We start from the raw sequence: 20,972 nt of genomic DNA, 5'->3' as shown, positions 1-20,972 counted from the left end.
CATTTCCTTGCGATTCGGACAAGTTCATGCATCTGCGCCCAAGGAGGTTGGTCTGGTTGGAAGGTCCAGCTGTGAAAGCGCTGGGCCATACCAAACTTTGTGAGTCCATATCTGCTGAGGATCTCAGACTTCAGGGCATCATAGTCAGTAACCTGGTCAGGGCCCAGGTCCCGGACAGCATTCAAGCGATTCCCCGGTTAGAAAGGGGGCTAACAGACCAACCCACTGCTGCTTGGGCCAGGCTTCCCTAGTGGCCGTGGCCTCAAATGCATGCAGGTATGCCTCAATGTCATCGGTAGCTCCCATCTTAGATATAAAGTCACTTGCCTTTATTGGGCGGGTATTTTGGACAACCCTCTGTCTCTGCAACTGCAATTCCCTCTGCCTTCAGAAGGTTGGCTTTCTTTGCTCCTCCACGAGAGCCACGTTTGCCATCTGGCGTGCTGGCCAGCAACAAGGGCTTTCAATATGTCCTCCATTTCAGTCGGCGGGGAGCCTACGGCCAACTTGGAAAACTGGGTGATCAAACCTTCGGTATCCTCCTCTGACATGCACTATTAACGCTTGAGCGTGCCTGTATTCTCCACCATCTGTGATGTCACGAGAGGCTACACAGCTTTCAGCGGGATTGCTCAAGTAGTGCAAGGAGACCAGGTTCGACCAAAACAAGGATTTTATTAAAGGTCTGGGGAAACTAACAAAGTATAACACAATACTGTTCTCGGGTGGCTCTTAAGGGTTAACAGTTCAGGGATGTCTCTTCCACATCCAAAATCATAACTCTCCCTTGCTCAAATAACTTTTCCCCCAGTCTTACTGTCTTCCACGTTGCAGCTAGTGGCCAACCCGACAAACGTCCTTCCAAATGTCCCACGGATTTCCACAGGTGCATATATCCAAAGGTGAGTATTTCCCCCAAAGGTAAGTATCTCCAAATCCTTACATTCCTCATGGAAGTGGACGTGCAGCACTCTTGTCCTCCAGAGAGCCCAGGTTGGAGACTGTGTCTCTTCCCTTTCCAAACCTTTAGCTCATCAGCTCCTGATTGGTTTCAGCTGCGTGGGAAGATTGGCCATAGAGGGTTGGAGTTCCCGACCATACCAGCAGATGGAGCCATAGCTGTCTGGGTTTGCAGCCATCTCAGGGGGATGTAACGTCCCTCCAGGACACAGCCTCTCGTGACATCACAGTGTGTATGTGTGTGTGTGTGTGTGTGTGTGTGTGTGTGTGTGTGTGTGTGTGTGTGTGTGTGTGTGTATGTGTGTGTGTGTGTGTGTGTGTGTGTGTTCGTACTCTTCCTCGTTGTTGTTGCTGTTGTTCATGTTGAAGGGAACCTGCACACCGGGCCTCCTTGTACACCTAGACGAAGATCACCATCATAAGACACAATGTTCTCTGATATTTCAGTTCGAGGTTCAAGGTTCTATGTTCTATATCGTGGAGCTCCGCCCCATAGGGGAGCTCTGCTCCTATTGGTTTACCCACTGCCCTAAGGCAGCATCAGCCTGAGACAAAATTATGCACACACCTGCAGCCAATAGGAGTACAGGTGTCCCTATAAGAGGGGATGCCTCCCCTCAATCAGCCTCCCGAGATATTTATCTTCAGCGAGACTAGAGAGGGTCGGCAGGGCCTTAAGTCCTATGGGGCGGAGCTCCACTCATAGAACTGGAGTTACACTCCGGTAACTAATCGTTCTATGTTCTAAGTTCTAAGGTCTATAGGTCCTTACCTGTGTGCCTCCCCCATCTCCCCTGTCTCCCCCTCCATATCCTGCAGAGCGATTAGTGGTGGGGGGCGGGGCTGGGGCTGGGAGGGGGCTGGGCCAGCAGGGGTCACAGGGGCCACCCTCACTGACATCACAGGAAGTACTTCCTCTTGGTTTCCTGTGAGGTCAGAAGAAACAGCCCTATCTCAGATAGTGGGACAGGAACTAGTTGATACTCAGATAGAGTAGTGGGACTGGAACTAGTTGATACTCAGAGTAGTGGGACTGGAACTAGTTGATACTCAGATATAAACTTTGAGGAAGGGTTTGCTGCTAGAGTCTTTGAGGAAGGGTTGCTGCTAGAGTCTTTGAGGAAGGGTTTGCTTCTACAGACATTGAGGAAGGGTTTACTGCTAGAGACTTTGAGGAAGGGTTGCTGCTAGAGTCTTTGAGGAAGGGTTTGATGCTAGAGACTTTGAGGAAGGGTTGCTGCTAGAGACTTTGAGGAAGGGTTCCTGGTAGAGTCTTTGAGGAAGGGGTTGCTGCTAGAGTCTTTGAGGAAGGGGTTGCTGCCAGAAACGTTGAGGAAGGGTTTGCTGCTACAGACTTTGAGGAAGGGTTTGCTGCTACAGACTTTGAGGAAGGGTTGCTGCTAGAGACTTTGAGGAAGGGTTGCTGCTAGAGTCTTTGAGGAAGGGTTTGATGCTAGAGACTTTGAGGAAGGGTTGCTGCTAGAGTCTTTGAGGAAGGGCTTGCTGCTACAGACTTTGAGGAAGGGTTTGCTGCCAGAGACTTTGAGGAAGGGTTTGCTGCTAGAGTCTTTGAGGAAGGGCTTGCTGCTACAGACTTTGAGGAAGGGTTTGCTGCCAGAGACTTTGATGAAGGGTTGCTGCTAGAGTCTTTGAGGAAGGGTTTGCTGCTACAGACTTTGAGGAAGGGTTTGCTGCTACAGACTTTGAAGAAGGGTTGCTGCTAGAGACTTTGAGGAAGGGTTGCTGCTAGAGACTTTGAGGAAGGGTTGCTGATAGAGTCTTTGAGGAAGGGTTTGCTGCTAGAGACTTTGAGGAAGGGTTTGCTGCTACAGACTTTGAGGAAGGGTTTGCTGCTAGAGACATTGAGGAAGGGTTGCTTCTACAGTCTTTGACGAAGGGTTTGATGCTAGAGACTTTGAGGAAGGGTTTGATGTTAGAGATTTAGAGGAAGGGTTTGCTGCTAGAGTCATTGAGGAAGGGGTTGCTGCTAGAGATTTTGAGGAAGGGTTGCTGCTACAGACTTTGAGGAAGGGGTTGCTGCCAGAAACTTTGAGGAAGGGTTGCTGCTACAGACTTTGAGGAAGGGTTTGCTGCTACAGACTTTGAGGAAGGGTTTGCTGCTAGAGACTTTGAGGAAGAGCTTGCTGCTACAGACTTTGAGGAAGGGTTTGCTGCCAGAGACTTTGAGGAAGGGTTTGCTGCTAGAGTCATTGAGGAAGGGGTTGCTGCTAGAGTCTTTGAGGAAGGGTTTGCTACCAGAGACTTTGAGGAAGGGTTTGCTGCTAGAGTCATTGAGGAAGGGGTTGCTGCTAGAGTCTTTGAGGAAGGGTTTGCTGCTAGAGTCTTTGAGGAAGGGTTTGCTGCTACAGACTTTGAGGAAGGGTTTGATGCTAGAGTCTTTGAGGAAGGATTTGCTGCCAGAAACGTTGAGGAAGGGTTTGCTGCTACAGACTTTGAGGAAGGGTTTGATGCTAGAGACTTTGAGGAAGAGCTTGCTGCTACAGACTTTGAGGAAGGGTTTGCTGCCAGAGACTTTGAGGAAGGGTTTGCTGCTAGAGTCATTGAGGAAGGGGTTGCTGCTAGAGTCTTTGAGGAAGGGTTTGCTACCAGAGACTTTGAGGAAGGGTTTGCTGCTAGAGTCATTGAGGAAGGGGTTGCTGCTAGAGTCTTTGAGGAAGGGTTTGCTGCTAGAGTCTTTGAGGAAGGGTTTGCTGCCAGAAACTTTGAGGAAGGGTTTGCTGCTAGAGTCTTTGAGGAAGGGGTTGCTGCTAGAGACTTTGAGGAAGGGTTTGCTGCTACAGACTTTGAGGAAGGGTTTGCTGCTAGAGACTTTGAGGAAGGGTTTGCTGCTACAGACTTTGAGGAAGGGTTTGCTGCTAGAGACATTGAGGAAGGGTTGCTTCTACAGTCTTTGACGAAGGGTTTGATGCTAGAGACTTTGAGGAAGGGTTTGATGTTAGAGATTTAGAGGAAGGGTTTGCTGCTAGAGTCATTGAGGAAGGGTTGCTTCTACAGTCTTTGACGAAGGGTTGCTGCCAGAAACTTTGAGGAAGGGTTGCTGCTAGAATCTTTGAGGAAGGGTTTGCTGCCAGAAACTTTGAGGAAGGGGTTGCTGCTAGAATCTTTGAGGAAGGGTTTGCTGCCAGAAACTTTGAGGAAGGGTTGCTGCTACAGACTTTGAGGAAGGGTTTGCTGCTACAGACTTTGAGGAAGGGTTTGCTGCTAGAGACTTTGAGGAAGGGTTTGCTGATAGAGTCTTTGAGGAAGGGGTTGCTGCTAGAGTCTTTGAGGAAGGATTTGCTGCCAGAAACGTTGAGGAAGGGTTTGCTGCTAACAGACTTTGAGGAAGGGTTTGATGCTAGAGACTTTGAGGAAGCTTGCTGCTACAGACTTTGAGGAAGGGTTTGCTGCCAGAGACTTTGAGGAAGGGTTTGCTGCTAGAGTCAATGAGGAAGGGGTTGCTGCTAGAGTCTTTGAGGAAGGGTTTGCTACCAGAGACTTTGAGGAAGGGTTTGCTGCTAGAGTCATTGAGGAAGGGGTTGCTGCTAGAGTCTTTGAGGAAGGGTTTGCTGCTAGAGTTTTTGAGGAAGGGTTTGCTGCCAGAAACTTTGAGGAAGGGTTTGCTGCTAGAGTCTTTGAGGAAGGGGTTGCTGCTAGAGACTTTGAGGAAGGGTTTGCTGCTACAGACTTTGAGAAAGGGTTTGCTGCTAGAGTCTTTGAGGAAGGGTTTGCTGCCAGAAACTTTGAGGAAGGGGTTGCTGCTACAGACTTTGAAGAAGGGTTGCTGCTAGAGACTTTGAGGAAGGGTTTGCTGCCAGAAACGTTGAGGAAGGGGTTGCTGCTAGAGACTTTGAGGAAGGGTTGCTGCTAGAGTCTTTGAGGAATGGGTTGCTGCTAGAGTCTTTGAGGAAGGGTTTGCTGCCAGAAACTTTGAGGAAGGGGTTGCTGCTAAGACTTTGAGAAGGGTTTGATGCTAGAGACTTTGAGGAAGGATTTGCTGCTACAGACTTTGAGGAAGGGTTTGCTGCCAGAGACTTTGAGGAAGGGTTTGCTGCCAGAATCTTTGAAGAAGGGTTTGCTGCTAGAGACTTTGAGGAAGGGTTGCTGCTAGAGTCTTTAAGGAAGGGTTGCTGCTAGAGTCTTTGAGGAAGGGTTTGCTGCTAGAGACTTTGAGTAAGGGTTTGCTGCTACAGACTTCGAGGAAGGGTTTGCTTCTACAGTCTTTGACGAAAGGTTTGATGCTAGAGACTTTGAGGAAGGGTTTGATGCTATAGTCTTTGAGGAAGGGTTGCTGCTAGAGATTTAGAGGAAGGGTTCCTGGTAGAGTCTTTGAGGAAGGGTTTGCTGCTACAGACTTTGAGAATGGTTTGCTGCTACAGACTTTGAGAAGGGTTTGCTGCTAGAGTCTTTGAGAAGGCTTGCTGCTAGAGGCTTTGAGGAAGGGTTTGCTGCTAGAGTCTTTGAGGAAGGGGTTGCTGCTAGATTCTTTGAGGAAGGGTTTGCTGCTAGAAACTTTGAGGAAGGGTTTGCTGCTAGAGACTCTGAGGAAGGGTTTGCTGTTAGAGACTTTGATGAAGGGTTTGCTGCTAGAGACTTTGAGGAAGGGTTTGCTGCTAGAGACTTTGAGTAAGGGTTTGCTGCTACAGACTTCGAGGAAGGGTTTGCTGCTAGAGTCTTTGAGGAAGGGGTTGCTGCTAGAGACTTTGAGGAAGGGTTGCTGCTAGTCTTTGAGGAAGGGGTTGCTGCTAGAGTCATTGAGGAAGGGTTTGCTGCTACAGACTTTGAGGAAGGGTTTGCTGCTACAGACTTTGAGGAAGGGGTTGCTGCCAGAGACGTTGACGAAGGGTTTGCAGCTAGAGTCTTTGAGGAAGGGTTTGATGCTAGAGACTTTGAGGAAGGGTTTGCTGCTACAGACATTGAGGAAGGGTTTGCTGCTACAGACTTTGAGGAAGGGTTTGCTGCTAGAGTCTTTGAGGAAGGGTTTGCTGCTAGAGATTTTGAGGAAGGGGTTGCTGCTAGAGACTTTGAGGAAGGGTTGCTTCTACAGTCTTTGACGAAGGGTTTGATGCTAGAGACTTTGAGGAAGGGTTTGATGTTAGAGATTTAGAGGAAGGGTTTGCTGCCAGAAACTTTGAGGAAGGGGTTGCTGCTACAGACTTTGAAGAAGGGTTGCTGCTAGGGTCTTTGAGGAAGGGTTTGCTGCCAGAAACTTTGAGGAAGGGGTTGCTGCTACAGACTTTGAAGAAGGGTTGCTGCTAGAGACTTTGAGGAAGGGTTTGCTGCCAGAAACGTTGAGGAAGGGTTGCTGCTAGAGACTTTGAGGAAGGGTTGCTGCTAGAGTCTTTGAGGAAGGGGTTGCTGCTAGAGTCTTTGAGGAAGGGTTTGCTGCCAGAAACTTTGAGGAAGAGGTTGCTGCTACAGACTTTGAGGAAGGGTTTGATGCTAGAGACTTTGAGGAAGGATTTGCTGCTACAGACTTTGAGGAAGGGTTTGCTGCCAGAGACTTTGAGGAAGGGTTTGCTGCCAGAATCTTTGAAGAAGGGTTTGCTGCTAGAGACTTTGAGGAAGGGTTGCTGCTAGAGTCTTTAAGGAAGGGGTTGCTGCTAGAGTCTTTGAGGAAGGGTTTGCTGCTAGAGACTTTGAGTAAGGGTTTGCTGCTACAGACTTCGAGGAAGGGTTTGCTTCTACAGTCTTTGACGAAGGGTTTGATGCTAGAGACTTTGAGGAAGGGTTTGATGCTATAGTCTTTGAGGAAGGGTTGCTGCTAGAGATTTAGAGGAAGGGTTCCTGGTAGAGTCTTTGAGGAAGGGTTTGCTGCTATAGACTTTGAGGAATGGTTTGCTGCTACAGACTTTGAGAAGGGTTTGCTGCTAGAGTCTTTGAGGAAAGGCTTGCTGCTAGAGGCTTTGAGGAAGGGGTTTGCTGCTAGAGTCTTTGAGGAAGGGGTTGCTGCTAGATTCTTTGAGGAAGGGTTTGCTGCCAGAAACTTTGAGGAAGGGTTTGCTGCTAGAGACTCTGAGGAAGGGTTTGCTGTTAGAGACTTTGATGAAGGGTTTGCTGCTAGAGACTTTGAGGAAGGGTTTGCTGCTAGAGACTTTGAGTAAGGGTTTGCTGCTACAGACTTCGAGGAAGGGTTTGCTGCTAGAGTCTTTGAGGAAGGGGTTGCTGCTAGAGACTTTGAGGAAGGGTTGCTGCTAGTCTTTGAGGAAGGGGTTGCTGCTAGAGTCATTGAGGAAGGGTTTGCTGCTACAGACTTTGAGGAAGGGTTTGCTGCTACAGACTTTGAGGAAGGGGTTGCTGCCAGAGACGTTGACGAAGGGTTTGCAGCTAGAGTCTTTGAGGAAGGGTTTGATGCTAGAGACATTGAGGAAGGGTTTGCTGCTACAGACTTTGAGGAAGGGTTTGCTGCTAGAGTCTTTGAGGAAGGGTTTGCTGCTAGAGATTTTGAGGAAGGGGTTGCTGCTAGAGACTTTGAGGAAGGGTTGCTGCTAGAGTCTTTGAGGAAGGGGTTGCTGCTAGAATCTTTGAGGAAGGGTTTGCTGCCAGAAACTTTGAGGAAGGGTTTGCTGCTACAGACTTTGAGGAAGGGTTTGCTGCTAGAGACTTTGAGGAAGGGGTTGCTGCTAGAGACTTTGAGGAAGGGGTTGCTGCTAGAGTCTTTGAGGAAGGGGTTGCTGCTAGAGTCTTTGAGGAAGGGGTTGCTGCTAGAGACTTTGAGGAAGGGTTTGCTGCCAGAGACTTTGAGGAAAGGTTTGCTGCTAGAGTCATTGAGGAAGGGGTTGCTGCTAGAATCTTTGAGGAAGGGTTCCTGGTAGAGTCTTTGAGGAAGGGTTTGCTGCTACAGATTTTGAGGAAGGGTTTGCTGTTAGAGACTTTGAGGAAGGGTTTGCTGTTAGAGACTTTGAGGAAGGGTTTGCTGCTAGAGACTTTGAGGAAGGGCTTGCTGCTAGAGGCTTTGAGGAAGGGTTTGCTGCTAGAGTCTTTGAGGAAGGGGTTGCTGCTAGAGTCTTTGAGGAAGGGGTTGCTGCTAGAGTCTTTGAGGAAGGGTTTGCTGCTAGAGTCTTTGAGGAAAGGGGTTGCTGCCAGAGTCTTTGAGGGAAGGGTTTGCTGCCAGAAACTTTGAGGAAGGGGTTTGCTGCTAGAGACTCTGAGGAAGGGTTTGCTGCTAGAGTCTTTGAGGAAGGGTTCCTGGTAGAGTCTTTGAGGAAGGGTTTGCTGCTACAGATTTTGAGGAAGGGTTTGCTGTTAGAGACTTTGATGAAGGGTTTGCTGCTAGAGACTTTGAGGGAAGGGTTTGCTGCTAGAGACTTTGAGTAAGGGTTTGCTGCTACAGACTTCGAGGAAGGGTTTGCTGCTAGAGACTTTGAGGAAGGGGTTGCTGCTAGAGACTTTGAGGAAGGGTTGCTGCTAGTCTTTGAGGAAGGGGTTGCTGCTAGAGTCTTTGAGGAAGGATTTGCTGCCAGAAACTTTGAGGAAGGGCTTGCTGCTACAGACTTTGAGGAATGGTTTGCTGCCAGAGACTTTGAGGAAGGGTTTGCTGCTAGAGTCATTGAGGAAGGGGTTGCTGCTAGAATCTTTGAGGAACGGTTTGCTGCCAGAAACTTTGAGGAAGGGTTGCTGCTACAGACTTTGAGGAAGGGTTGCTGCTACAGACTTTGAGGAAGGGTTTGCTGCTACAGACTTTGAGGAAGGGTTTGCTGCTAGAGACTTTGAGGAAGGGTTTGCTGCTAGAGTATTTGAGGAAGGGGTTGCTGCTAGAGTCTTTGAGGAAGGGTTTGCTGCTACAGACTTTGAGGAAAGGTTTTCTGCTACAGACTTTGAGGAAGGGTTTGCAGCTAGAGTCTTTGAGGAAGGGTTTGATGCTAGAGACTTTGAGGAAGGGTTTGATGCTAGAGACTTAGAGGAAGAGCTTGTTGCTACGGACTTTGAGGAAGGGTTTGCTGCCAGAGACTTTGCGGAAGGGTTTGCTGCTAGAGTCATTGAGGAAGGGGTTGCTGCTAGAGTCTTTGAGGAAGGGTTTGCTGCCAGAAACTTTGAGGAAGGGTTGCTGCTACAGACTTTGAGGAAGGGTTTGCTGCTACAGACTTTGAGGAAGGGTTTGCTGCTAGAGACTTTGAAGAAGGGTTTGCTGCTAGAGTCTTTGAGGAAGGGGTTGCTGCTAGAGACTTTGAGGAAGGGTTTGCTGCCAGAAACGTTGAAGAAGGGTTTGCTGCTACAGACTTTGAGGAAAGGTTTTCTGCTACAGACTTTGAGGAAGGGTTTGCAGCTAGAGTCTTTGAGGAAGGGTTTGATGCTAGAGACTTTGAGGAAGGGTTTGATGCTAGAGACTTTGAGGAAGAGCTTGCTGCTACAGACTTTGAGGAAGGGTTTGCTGCCAGAGACTTTGAGGAAGGGTATGCTGCTAGAGTCATTGAGGAAGGGTTTGCTGCTACAGACTTTGATGAAGGGGTTGCTGCCAGAGACGTTGACGAAGGGTTTGCAGCTAGAGTCTTTGAGGAAGGGTTTGATGCTAGAGACTTTGAGGAAGGGTTTGCTGCTACAGACATTGAGGAAAGGGTTTGCTGCTACAGACTTTGAGGAAGGGTTTGCTGCTAGAGTTTTTGAGGAAGGGTTTGCTGCTAGAGATTTTGAGGAAGGGGTTGCTGCTAGAGACTTTGAGGAAGGGTTGCTGCTAGAGTCTTTGAGGGAAGGGGTTGCTGCTAGAATCTTTGAGGAAGGGTTTGCTGCCAGAAACTTTGAGGAAGGGTTTGCTGCTACAGACTTTGAAGGGTTTGCTGCTAGAGACTTTGAGAAGGGTTGCTACTAGAGACTTTGAGGAAGGGGTTGCTGCTAGAGTCTTTGAGGAAGGTTGCTGCTAGAGACTTTGAGGAAGGGTTTGCTGCCAGAGACTTTGAGGAAAGGTTTGCTCTTAGAGTCATTGAGGAAGGGGTTGCTGCTAGAATCTTTGAGAAGGGTTCCTGGTAGAGTCTTTGAGGAAGGGTTTGCTGCTACAGATTTTGAGGAAGGGTTTGCTGTTAGAGACTTTGAGGAAGGGTTTGCTGTTAGAGACTTTGAGGAAGGGTTTGCTGCTAGAGACTTTGAGGAAGGGTTTGCTGCTAGAGACTTTGAGGAAGGATTTGCTGCTAGACATTTTGAGGAAGGGTTTGCTGCTAGAGACTTTGAGGAAGGTTGCTGCTAGAGACTTTGAGGAAGGGTTTGCTGCTAGAGTCTTTGAGGAAGGATTTGCTGCTAGAAACTTTGAGGAAGGGCTTGCTGCTACAGACTTTGAGGAATGGTTTGCTGCCAGGAGACTTTGAGAAGGGTTTGCTGCTAGAGTCATTGAGGAAGGGGTTACTGCTAGAATCTTTGAGGAACGGTTTGCTGCCAGAAACTTTGAGGAAGGGTTGCTGCTACAGACTTTGAGGAAGGGTTGCTGCTACAGACTTTGAGGAAGGGTTGCTGCTACAGACTTTGAGGAAGGGTTTGCTGCTACAGACTTTGAGGAAGGGTTTGCTGCTAGAGACTTTGAGGAAGGGTTTGCTGATAGAGTCTTTGAGGAAGGGGTTGCTGCTAGAGTCTTTGAGGAAGGATTTGCTGCCAGAAACGTTGAGGAAGGGTTTGCTGCTACAGACTTTGAGGAAGGGTTTGATGCTAGAGACTTTGAGGAAGAGCTTGCTGCTACAGACTTTGAGGAAGGGTTTGCTGCCAGAGACTTTGAGGAAGGGTTTGCTGCTAGAGTCAATGAGGAAGGGGTTGCTGCTAGAGTCTTTGAGGAAGGGTTTGCTACCAGAGACTTTGAGGAAGGGTTTGCTGCTAGAGTCATTGAGGAAGGGGTTGCTGCTAGAGTCTTTGAGGAAGGGTTTGCTGCTAGAGTTTTTGAGGAAGGGTTTGCTGCCAGAAACTTTGAGGAAGGGTTTGCTGCTAGAGTCTTTGAGGAAGGGGTTGCTGCTAGAGACTTTGAGGAAGGGTTTGCTGCTACAGACTTTGAGAAAGGGTTTGCTGCTAGAGTCTTTGAGGAAGGGTTTGCTGCCAGAAACTTTGAGGAAGGGGTTGCTGCTACAGACTTTGAAGAAGGGTTGCTGCTAGAGACTTTGAGGAAGGGTTTGCTGCCAGAAACGTTGAGGAAGGGGTTGCTGCTAGAGACTTTGAGGAAGGGTTGCTGCTAGAGTCTTTGAGGAATGGGTTGCTGCTAGAGTCTTTGAGGAAGGGTTTGCTGCCAGAAACTTTGAGGAAGGGGTTGCTGCTACAGACTTTGAGGAAGGGTTTGATGCTAGAGACTTTGAGGAAGGATTTGCTGCTACAGACTTTGAGGAAGGGTTTGCTGCCAGAGACTTTGAGGAAGGGTTTGCTGCCAGAATCTTTGAAGAAGGGTTTGCTGCTAGAGACTTTGAGGAAGGGTTGCTGCTAGAGTCTTTAAGGAAGGGTTGCTGCTAGAGTCTTTGAGGAAGGGTTTGCTGCTAGAGACTTTGAGTAAGGGTTTGCTGCTACAGACTTCGAGGAAGGGTTTGCTTCTACAGTCTTTGACGAAAGGTTTGATGCTAGAGACTTTGAGGAAGGGTTTGATGCTATAGTCTTTGAGGAAGGGTTGCTGCTAGAGATTTAGAGGAAGGGTTCCTGGTAGAGTCTTTGAGGAAGGGTTTGCTGCTACAGACTTTGAGGAATGGTTTGCTGCTACAGACTTTGAGGAAGGGTTTGCTGCTAGAGTCTTTGAGGAAAGGCTTGCTGCTAGAGGCTTTGAGGAAGGGTTTGCTGCTAGAGTCTTTGAGGAAGGGGTTGCTGCTAGATTCTTTGAGGAAGGGTTTGCTGCCAGAAACTTTGAGGAAGGGTTTGCTGCTAGAGACTCTGAGGAAGGGTTTGCTGTTAGAGACTTTGATGAAGGGTTTGCTGCTAGAGACTTTGAGGAAGGGTTTGCTGCTAGAGACTTTGAGTAAGGGTTTGCTGCTACAGACTTCGAGGAAGGGTTTGCTGCTAGAGTCTTTGAGGAAGGGGTTGCTGCTAGAGACTTTGAGGAAGGGTTGCTGCTAGTCTTTGAGGAAGGGGTTGCTGCTAGAGTCATTGAGGAAGGGTTTGCTGCTACAGACTTTGAGGAAGGGTTTGCTGCTACAGACTTTGAGGAAGGGGTTGCTGCCAGAGACGTTGACGAAGGGGTTTGCAGCTAGAGTCTTTGAGGAAGGGTTTGATGCTAGAGACTTTGAGGAAGGGGTTTGCTGCTACAGACATTGAGGAAGGGTTTGCTGCTACAGACTTTGAGGAAGGGTTTGCTGCTAGAGTCTTTGAGGAAGGGTTTGCTGCTAGAGATTTTGAGGAAGGGGTTGCTGCTAGAGACTTTGAGGAAGGGTTGCTTCTACAGTCTTTGACGAAGGGTTTGATGCTAGAGACTTTGAGGAAGGGTTTGATGTTAGAGATTTAGAGGAAGGGTTTGCTGCCAGAAACTTTGAGGAAGGGGTTGCTGCTACAGACTTTGAAGAAGGGTTGCTGCTAGGGTCTTTGAGGAAGGGTTTGCTGCCAGAAACTTTGAGGAAGGGGTTGCTGCTACAGACTTTGAAGAAGGGTTGCTGCTAGAGACTTTGAGGAAGGGTTTGCTGCCAGAAACGTTGAGGAAGGGGTTGCTGCTAGAGACTTTGAGGAAGGGTTGCTGCTAGAGTCTTTGAGGAAGGGGTTGCTGCTAGAGTCTTTGAGGAAGGGTTTGCTGCCAGAAACTTTGAGGAAGAGGTTGCTGCTACAGACTTTGAGGAAGGGTTTGATGCTAGAGACTTTGAGGAAGGATTTGCTGCTACAGACTTTGAGGAAGGGTTTGCTGCCAGAGACTTTGAGGAAGGGTTTGCTGCCAGAATCTTTGAAGAAGGGTTTGCTGCTAGAGACTTTGAGGAAGGGTTGCTGCTAGAGTCTTTAAGGAAGGGTTGCTGCTAGAGTCTTTGAGGAAGGGTTTGCTGCTAGAGACTTTGAGTAAGGGTTTGCTGCTACAGACTTCGAGGAAGGGTTTGCTTCTACAGTCTTTGACGAAGGGTTTGATGCTAGAGACTTTGAGGAAGGGTTTGATGCTATAGTCTTTGAGGAAGGGTTGCTGCTAGAGATTTAGAGGAAGGGTTCCTGGTAGAGTCTTTGAGGAAGGGTTTGCTGCTATAGACTTTGAGGAATGGTTTGCTGCTACAGACTTTGAGGAAGGGTTTGCTGCTAGAGTCTTTGAGGAAAGGCTTGCTGCTAGAGGCTTTGAGGAAGGGTTTGCTGCTAGAGTCTTTGAGGAAGGGGTTGCTGCTAGATTCTTTGAGGAAGGGTTTGCTGCCAGAAACTTTGAGGAAGGGTTTGCTGCTAGAGACTCTGAGGAAGGGTTTGCTGTTAGAGACTTTGATGAAGGGTTTGCTACTAGAGACTTTGAGGAAGGGTTTGCTGCTAGAGACTTTGAGTAAGGGTTTGCTGCCACAGACTTCGAGGAAGGGTTTGCTGCTAGAGTCTTTGAGGAAGGGGTTGCTGCTAGAGACTTTGAGGAAGGGTTGCTGCTAGTCTTTGAGGAAGGGGTTGCTGCTAGAGTCATTGAGGAAGGGTTTGCTGCTACAGACTTTGAGGAAGGGTTTGCTGCTACAGACTTTGAGGAAGGGGTTGCTGCCAGAGACGTTGAGGAAGGGTTTGCAGCTAGAGTCTTTGAGGAAGGGTTTGATGCTAGAGACATTGAGGAAGGGTTTGCTGCTACAGACTTTGAGGAAGGGTTTGCTGCTAGAGTCTTTGAGGAAGGGTTTGCTGCTAGAGATTTTGAGGAAGGGGTTGCTGCTAGAGACTTTGAGGAAGGGTTGCTGCTAGAGTCTTTGAGGAAGGGGTTGCTGCTAGAATCTTTGAGGAAGGGTTTGCTGCCAGAAACTTTGAGGAAGGGTTTGCTGCTACAGACTTTGAGGAAGGGTTTGCTGCTAGAGACTTTGAGGAAGGGGTTGCTGCTAGAGACTTTGAGGAAGGGGTTGCTGCTAGAGTCTTTGAGGAAGGGGTTGCTGCTAGAGTCTTTGAGGAAGGGGTTGCTGCTAGAGACTTTGAGGAAGGGTTTGCTGCCAGAGACTTTGAGGAAAGGTTTGCTGCTAGAGTCATTGAGGAAGGGGTTGCTGCTAGAATCTTTGAGGAAGGGTTCCTGGTAGAGTCTTTGAGGAAGGGTTTGCTGCTACAGATTTTGAGGAAGGGTTTGCTGTTAGAGACTTTGAGGAAGGGTTTGCTGTTAGAGACTTTGAGGAAGGGTTTGCTGCTAGAGACTTTGAGGAAGGGGCTTGCTGCTAGAGGCTTTGAGAAGGGTTTGCTGCTAGAGTCTTTGAGGAAGGGGTTGCTGCTAGAGTCTTTGAGGAAGGGGTTGCTGCTAGAGTCTTTGAGGAAGGGTTTGCTGCTAGAGTCTTTGAGGAAAGGGTTGCTGCCAGAGTCTTTGAGGAAGGGTTTGCTGCCAGAAACTTTGAGGAAGGGTTTGCTGCTAGAGACTCTGAGGAAGGGTTTGCTGCTAGAGTCTTTGAGGAAGGGTTCCTGGTAGAGTCTTTGAGGAAGGGTTTGCTGCTACAGATTTTGAGGAAGGGTTTGCTGTTAGAGACTTTGATGAAGGGTTTGCTGCTAGAGACTTTGAGGAAGGGTTTGCTGCTAGAGACTTTGAGTAAGGGTTTGCTGCTACAGACTTCGAGGAAGGTTTGCTGCTAGAGACTTTGAGGAAGGGGTTGCTGCTAGAGACTTTGAGGAAGGGTTGCTGCTAGTCTTTGAGGAAGGGGTTGCTGCTAGAGTCTTTGAGGAAGGATTTGCTGCCAGAAACTTTGAGGAAGGGCTTGCTGCTACAGACTTTGAGGAATGGTTTGCTGCCAGAGACTTTGAGGAAGGGTTTGCTGCTAGAGTCATTGAGGAAGGGGTTGCTGCTAGAATCTTTGAGAACGGTTTGCTGCCAGAAACTTTGAGGAAGGAGTTGCTGCTACAGACTTTGAGGAAGGGTTGCTGCTACAGACTTTGAGGAAGGTTTGCTGCTACAGACTTTGAGAAGGGTTTGCTGCTAGAGACTTTGAGGAAGGGTTTGCTGCTAGAGTATTTGAGGAGGGGTTGCTGCTAGAGTCTTTGAGGAAGGGTTTGCTGCTACAGACTTTGAGAAAGGTTTTCTGCTACAGACTTTGAGGAAGGGTTTGCAGCTAGAGTCTTTGAGGAAGGGTTTGATGCTAGAGACTTTGAGGAAGGGTTTGATGCTAGAGACTTAGAGGAAGAGCTTGTTGCTACGGACTTTGAGGAAGGGTTTGCTGCCGGAGACTTTGCGGAAGGGTTTGCTGCTAGAGTCATTGAGGAAGGGGTTGCTGCTAGAGTCTTTGAGGAAGGGTTTGCTGCCAGAAACTTTGAGGAAGGGGTTGCTGCTACAGACTTTGAGGAAGGGGTTTGCTGCTACAGACTTTGAGAAGGGTTTGCTGCTAGAGACTTTGAAGAAGGGTTTGCTGCTAGAGTCTTTGAGGAAGGGGTTGCTACTAGAGACTTTGAGGAAGGGTTTGCTGCCAGAAACGTTGAAGAAGGGTTTGCTGCTACAGACTTTGAGGAAAGGTTTTCTGCTACAGACTTTGAGGAAGGGTTTGCAGCTAGAGTCTTTGAGGAAGGGTTTGATGCTAGAGACTTTGAGGAAGGGTTTGATGCTAGAGACTTTGAGGAAGAGCTTGCTGCTACAGACTTTGAGGAAGGGTTTGCTGCCAGAGACTTTGAGGAAGGTATGCTACTAGAGTCATTGAGGAAGGGTTTGCTGCTACAGACTTTGATGAAGGGGTTGCTCAGAGACGTTGTCGAAAGGGTTTGCAGCTAGAGTCTTTGAGGAAGGGTTTGATGCTAGAGACTTTGAGGAAGGGTTTGCTGCTACAGACATTGAGGAAGGGTTTGCTGCTACAGACTTTGAGGAAGGGTTTGCTGCTAGAGTTTTTGAGGAAGGGTTTGCTGCTAGAGATTTTGAGGAAGGGGTTGCTGCTAGAGACTTTGAGGAAGGGTTGCTGCTAGAGTCTTTGAGGAAGGGGTTGCTGCTAGAATCTTTGAGGAAGGGTTTGCTGCCAGAAACTTTGAGGAAGGGTTTGCTGCTACAGACTTTGAAGGGTTTGCTGCTAGAGACTTTGAGGAAGGGGTTGCTGCTAGAGACTTTGAGGAAGGGGTTGCTGCTAGAGTCTTTGAGGAAGGGGTTGCTGCTAGAGACTTTGAGGAAGGGTTTGCTGCCAGAGACTTTGAGGAAAGGTTTGCTCTTAGAGTCATTGAGGAAGGGGTTGCTGCTAGAATCTTTGAGGAAGGGTTCCTGGTAGAGTCTTTGAGGAAGGGTTTGCTGCTACAGATTTTGAGGAAGGGTTTGCTGTTAGAGACTTTGAGGAAGGGTTTGCTGTTAGAGACTTTGAGAAGGGTTTGCTGCTAGAGACTTTGAGGAAGGGTTTGCTGCTAGAGACTTTGAGGAAGGATTTGCTGCTAGACATTTTGAGGAAGGGTTTGCTGCTAGAGACTTTGAGGAAGGGGTTGCTGCTAGAGACTTTGAGGAAGGGTTTGCTGCTAGAGTCTTTGAGGAAGGATTTGCTGCTAGAAACTTTGAGGAAGGGCTTGCTGCTACAGACTTTGAGGAATGGTTTGCTGCCAGAGACTTTGAGGAAGGGTTTGCTGCTAGAGTCATTGAGGAAGGGGTTGCTGCTAGAATCTTTGAGAACGGTTTGCTACCAGAAACTTTGAGAAGGGTTGCTGCTACAGACTTTGAGGAAGGGGTTGCTGCACTACAGACTTTGAGGAAGGGTTTGCTGCTACAGACTTTGAGGAAGGGTTTGCTGCTAGAGACTTTGAGGAAGGGTTTGCTGCTAGAGTATTTGAGGAAGGGGTTGCTGCTAGAGTCTTTGAGGAAGGGTTTGCTGCTACAGACTTTGAGGAAAGAGTTTTCTTCTACAGACTTTGAGGAAGGGTTTGCAGCTACAGTCTTTGAGGGAAGGGTTTGATGCTAGAGACTTTGAGGAAGGGTTTGATGCTAGAGACTTAGAGGAAGAGCTTGTTGCTACAGACTTTGAGGAAGGGTTTGCTGCCAGAGACTTTGAGGAAGGGTTTGCTGCTAGAGTCATTGAGGAAGGGGTTGCTGCTAGAGTCTTTGAGGAAGGGTTTGCTGACAGAAACTTTGAGGAAGGGTTGCTGCTACAGACTTTGAGGAAGGGTTTGCTGCTACAGACTTTGAGGAAGGGTTTGCTGCTAAAGACTTTGAGGAAGGGTTTGCTGCTAGAGTCTTTGAGGAAGGGGTTGCTGCTAGAGCCTTTGAGGAAGGGTTTGCTGCCAGAAACGTTGAAGAAGGGTTTGCTGCTACAGACTTTGAGAAAGGTTTTCTGCTGCAGACTTTGAGAAGGGTTTGCAGCTAGAGTCTTTGAGGAAGGGTTTGATGCTAGAGACTTTGAGGAAGGGTTTGATGCTAGAGACTTTGAGGAAGAGCTTGCTGCTACAGACTTTGAGGAAGGGTTTGCTGCCAGAGACTTTGAGGAAGGGTATGCTGCTAGAGTCATTGAGAAGGGTTTACTGCTACAGACTTTGATGAAGGGGTTGCTGCCAGAGACGTTGTGCAGGGTTTGCAGCTAGAGTCTTTGAGGAAGGGTTTGATGCTAGAGACTTTGAGGAAGGGTTTGCTGCTACAGACATTGAGGAAGGGTTTGCTGCTACAGACTTTGAGGAAGGGTTTGCTGCTAGAGTTTTTGAGGAAGGGTTTGCTGCTAGAGATTTTGAGGAAGGGGTTGCTGCTAGAGACTTTGAGGAAGGGTTGCTGCTAGAGTCTTTGAGGAAGGGGTTGCTGCTAGAGACTTTGAGGAAGGGTTTGCTGCCAGAGACTTTGAGGAAAGGTTTGCTGCTAGAGTCATTGAGGAAGGGGTTGCTGCTAGAATCTTTGAGGAAGGGTTCCTGGTAGAGTCTTTGAGGAAGGGTTTGCTGCTACAGATTTTGAGGAAGGGTTTGCTGTTAGAGACTTTGAGGAAGGGTTTGCTGTTAGAGACTTTGAGGAAGGGTTTGCTGCTAGAGACTTTGAGGAAGGGTTTGCTGCTAGAGACTTTGAGGAAGGATTTGCTGCTAGACATTTTGAGGAAGGGTTTGCTGCTAGAGACTTTGAGGAAGGGGTTGCTGCTAGAGACTTTGAGGAAGGGTTTGCTGCTAGAGTCTTTGAGAAAGGATTTGCTGGCAAGAAACTTTGAGGAAGGGTTTTCTTCTACAGTCTTTGTAAGGGTTTGATGTAGAGACTTTGGGGAGGGGTTTGATGCTGGAGACTTTGAGAAGGGGTTGCTGCTAGAGACTTTGAGGAAGGGTTTGATGCTAGAGACTTTGAGAAGGGTTGCTGCTAGAGACTTTGAGGAAGGGTTGCGGCTAGGGACTTTGAGGAAGGGTTTGATGCTAGAGTCTTTGAGGAAGGGTTTATGCTAGAGTCTTTGGGAAGGTTGCTGCTAAGACTTTGAGGAAGGGTTTGCTGCTGGAGTCTTTGAGAAGGGGTTGCTGCTACAGACATTGAGGAAGGGGTTTGCTGCTCAACTTTGAGGAGCTTTGCTGCTGGTTGAAGGCTTTGCTGCTTGAGACTTTGAGGAAGGGTTTGTTGCTAGCAACGGCTTACAAAGAACATGACAGTGCATCCTCTCCCTTTCTCTCTTCTCTTCCTCTCTCTCTTTCTCTCTTCTCCATCGCTCTCTCTCTCTCTCTCTGTCTCTCACACTCACTCAGTGCTTATCAGCTATGTCATACAACCCTAGCATCTGATTACAAAAATATTCGCCTCCCCACGGAGGCATCTGATTAATTGAAATAGCTTTATGTATTCATATTAATCACTTTAAACTAAAGCCAATACCATACAGGAACATTCGAATCCATCATATCCGATCAATATGATATCACTTAATATTACATACGGTTAAGCATGAGTTCATTCAGAGAAAAATTACAATATAATAATTTGATCAGGCTTCCAAACCAATCAGAGCTAAATGGTATATGACCTTCCTATACAACCTGACAGACTGAAGGAGGAGTTATTATTATTAACTAATAACTCATCTTAGGTTAACAGATACATGATTCCAGGAACGGAGGGTCATTCAACATCAAATCATAAAACCACTTTCAAATAATCCCTACAAACATAACAAATAAATGATCTATCCTCAATGGACGGAATACACAGTAAATGGGGTTATTGAATATCACAGCCACATACTTATCAAGCAACAACAACATAACAACGTAATCTATATTTCAGTACTCCTCTACTCACCTGTTGCTCGGTTAATCCTGTCCCTAGATAGCCAAAACATGCCCCTTGTTTCTTCTACACCGTCCGCCACCGTCCACCAGCCGGTGCGTGCTCATCATTAACCCACTGACACACCCACCTCCCGAGCTTAATCCCCCTGAGGTTTTGGGGCGGTTGAATTATTCTATATTCCAGGTGTCTTGGCTAGAGGATCCCTGAAACGTGGCTCTGACCCTGAAGGGGATTTAGGGGATTAGAACATGATAATAATAGCCATCCACACACACACACACACACACACACACACACACACACACACACACACACACACACACACACACACACACACACACACACACACACACTACACACCCTATCCTGTCTCCTGGGGAGCAACATTTAACATTTGCATTATCCAAGATTAGAACGTTGTGTGGTGTGTTTTTTGTGTGTTTGTGTGTTGTTTGTTTTGCTTGTTTGTTTGTGTGTGGTGTGTGTGTGTGTGTGTGTTTGTGTGTGTGTGTGTGTGTGGTGTTTTTGTGGTGTGTGTGTTTTCTGATTGCTTGAGCTGAGTGCTGCAGGATCTAAACAATTTATCTCCATTTCATTTCATCTCCTCCCATCCTCTCTCCTCCATCCTCTCTCCTCGCATCCTTTCTCCTCACTTTACTATCAACCACTACTATCAAACTACTACTACTATCACACTACTACTTCACTACTACTATCTATCATCACTTACTACACCACTATCCTATTCTACTACACACTACTATAACACTACTACCACTACTTAAATACTACACTACTATCACTCTACTACACTAATATCAACAATCTACTACATTACTATCACTACTACTACTACTACTACTACTACTACTCTACTACTACTACTACTACTACTACTACTCCACTACACTAATATCAGCACTCGCTATCACACTGCTACTGCACTAGTACTACACTTATCACTGCTACTAAACTACTACATCTATCACTACTACTACTGCACTATATCACTGCTACTACACTACTATCAACTCTCTCTACTACTGCTACTACACTACTTACTACTTTGTCCTCTACTACTACTACTACTGCTCTACTACTACTGCTACTTCACTACTGCACTAATGCTACACTGCTGCTGCACTGCTACTAACACTGCTACTACACTCTGCACACTGCTGCTAACTCTACTCACTGCTACTACTACTGCTGCTACACTACTACTACTACTACTACACTCCACTACTCTACTGCTACTCTACATTACTCTATTCTCTACTTCTTCTGTCACTCTCTCTCTCCTTACTACTACTACTGCTGCTGCTTCTTCTACTACTGCACTACTTAACTATACTGCCTACTTACTTCTAACTATACTCCTACTACTTACTATCTCCTTTTCTCCTACTACTACTACTACACTACTGCTACACTGCTGCTACTACTTCATTACTACTACTCTTTCTTCTGCTACACTCTCTACACGCTCTACTACTCTACTCTACTGCTCACTGCACATACTACTTACACTAATACTACACTACTACTACACACTACTACTGCTCTACTACTACTAATACTAAACTACTACTACACTACTACTTCACTACTACTCCACTACTGCTACACTACTACTACTACTACACTACTCTACTCTACTACACTCTACTACACTGCTACTTCACTACTACTCTACTGCTGCATGCTACTACTACTGCTGCACTACTACTACACTACTCTACTACTTCTACTCTACTGCACTCTACTACACTACTTATCTACACTCTGTAACATTCTACTACACACTACTACTACCTACTAC

At 47.4% G+C, this 20,972-nt stretch overlaps 1 protein-coding gene across 1 annotated transcript in view; it reads right to left on the bottom strand.

Moving 5' to 3' along the window:
• The window catches only part of cnga1b (cyclic nucleotide gated channel subunit alpha 1b), a 45,514-nt gene extending 26,325 nt beyond the window's left edge, over window positions 1-19,189 (bottom strand). Inside the window, exons 1-3 of the mRNA XM_045219287.1 lie at window positions 19,160-19,189; window positions 1,733-1,886; window positions 1,294-1,359 (exon numbers count right to left, since the gene is read on the bottom strand). Coding sequence (XP_045075222.1) covers window positions 1,294-1,359; window positions 1,733-1,860 — 194 coding nt within the window. The 5' untranslated portion in view covers window positions 1,861-1,886; window positions 19,160-19,189. The remainder of the gene's footprint in view (window positions 1-1,293; window positions 1,360-1,732; window positions 1,887-19,159) is intronic.
• Window positions 19,190-20,972: the final 1,783 nt, after the last annotated feature.

This window comes from Coregonus clupeaformis, unplaced genomic scaffold, assembly GCF_020615455.1.
Source record: "Coregonus clupeaformis isolate EN_2021a unplaced genomic scaffold, ASM2061545v1 scaf2227, whole genome shotgun sequence".
In the NCBI taxonomy this organism is placed as follows: Eukaryota; Metazoa; Chordata; class Actinopteri; order Salmoniformes; family Salmonidae; genus Coregonus; species Coregonus clupeaformis.
This window is presented reverse-complemented; position numbering and strand designations above follow the sequence as displayed.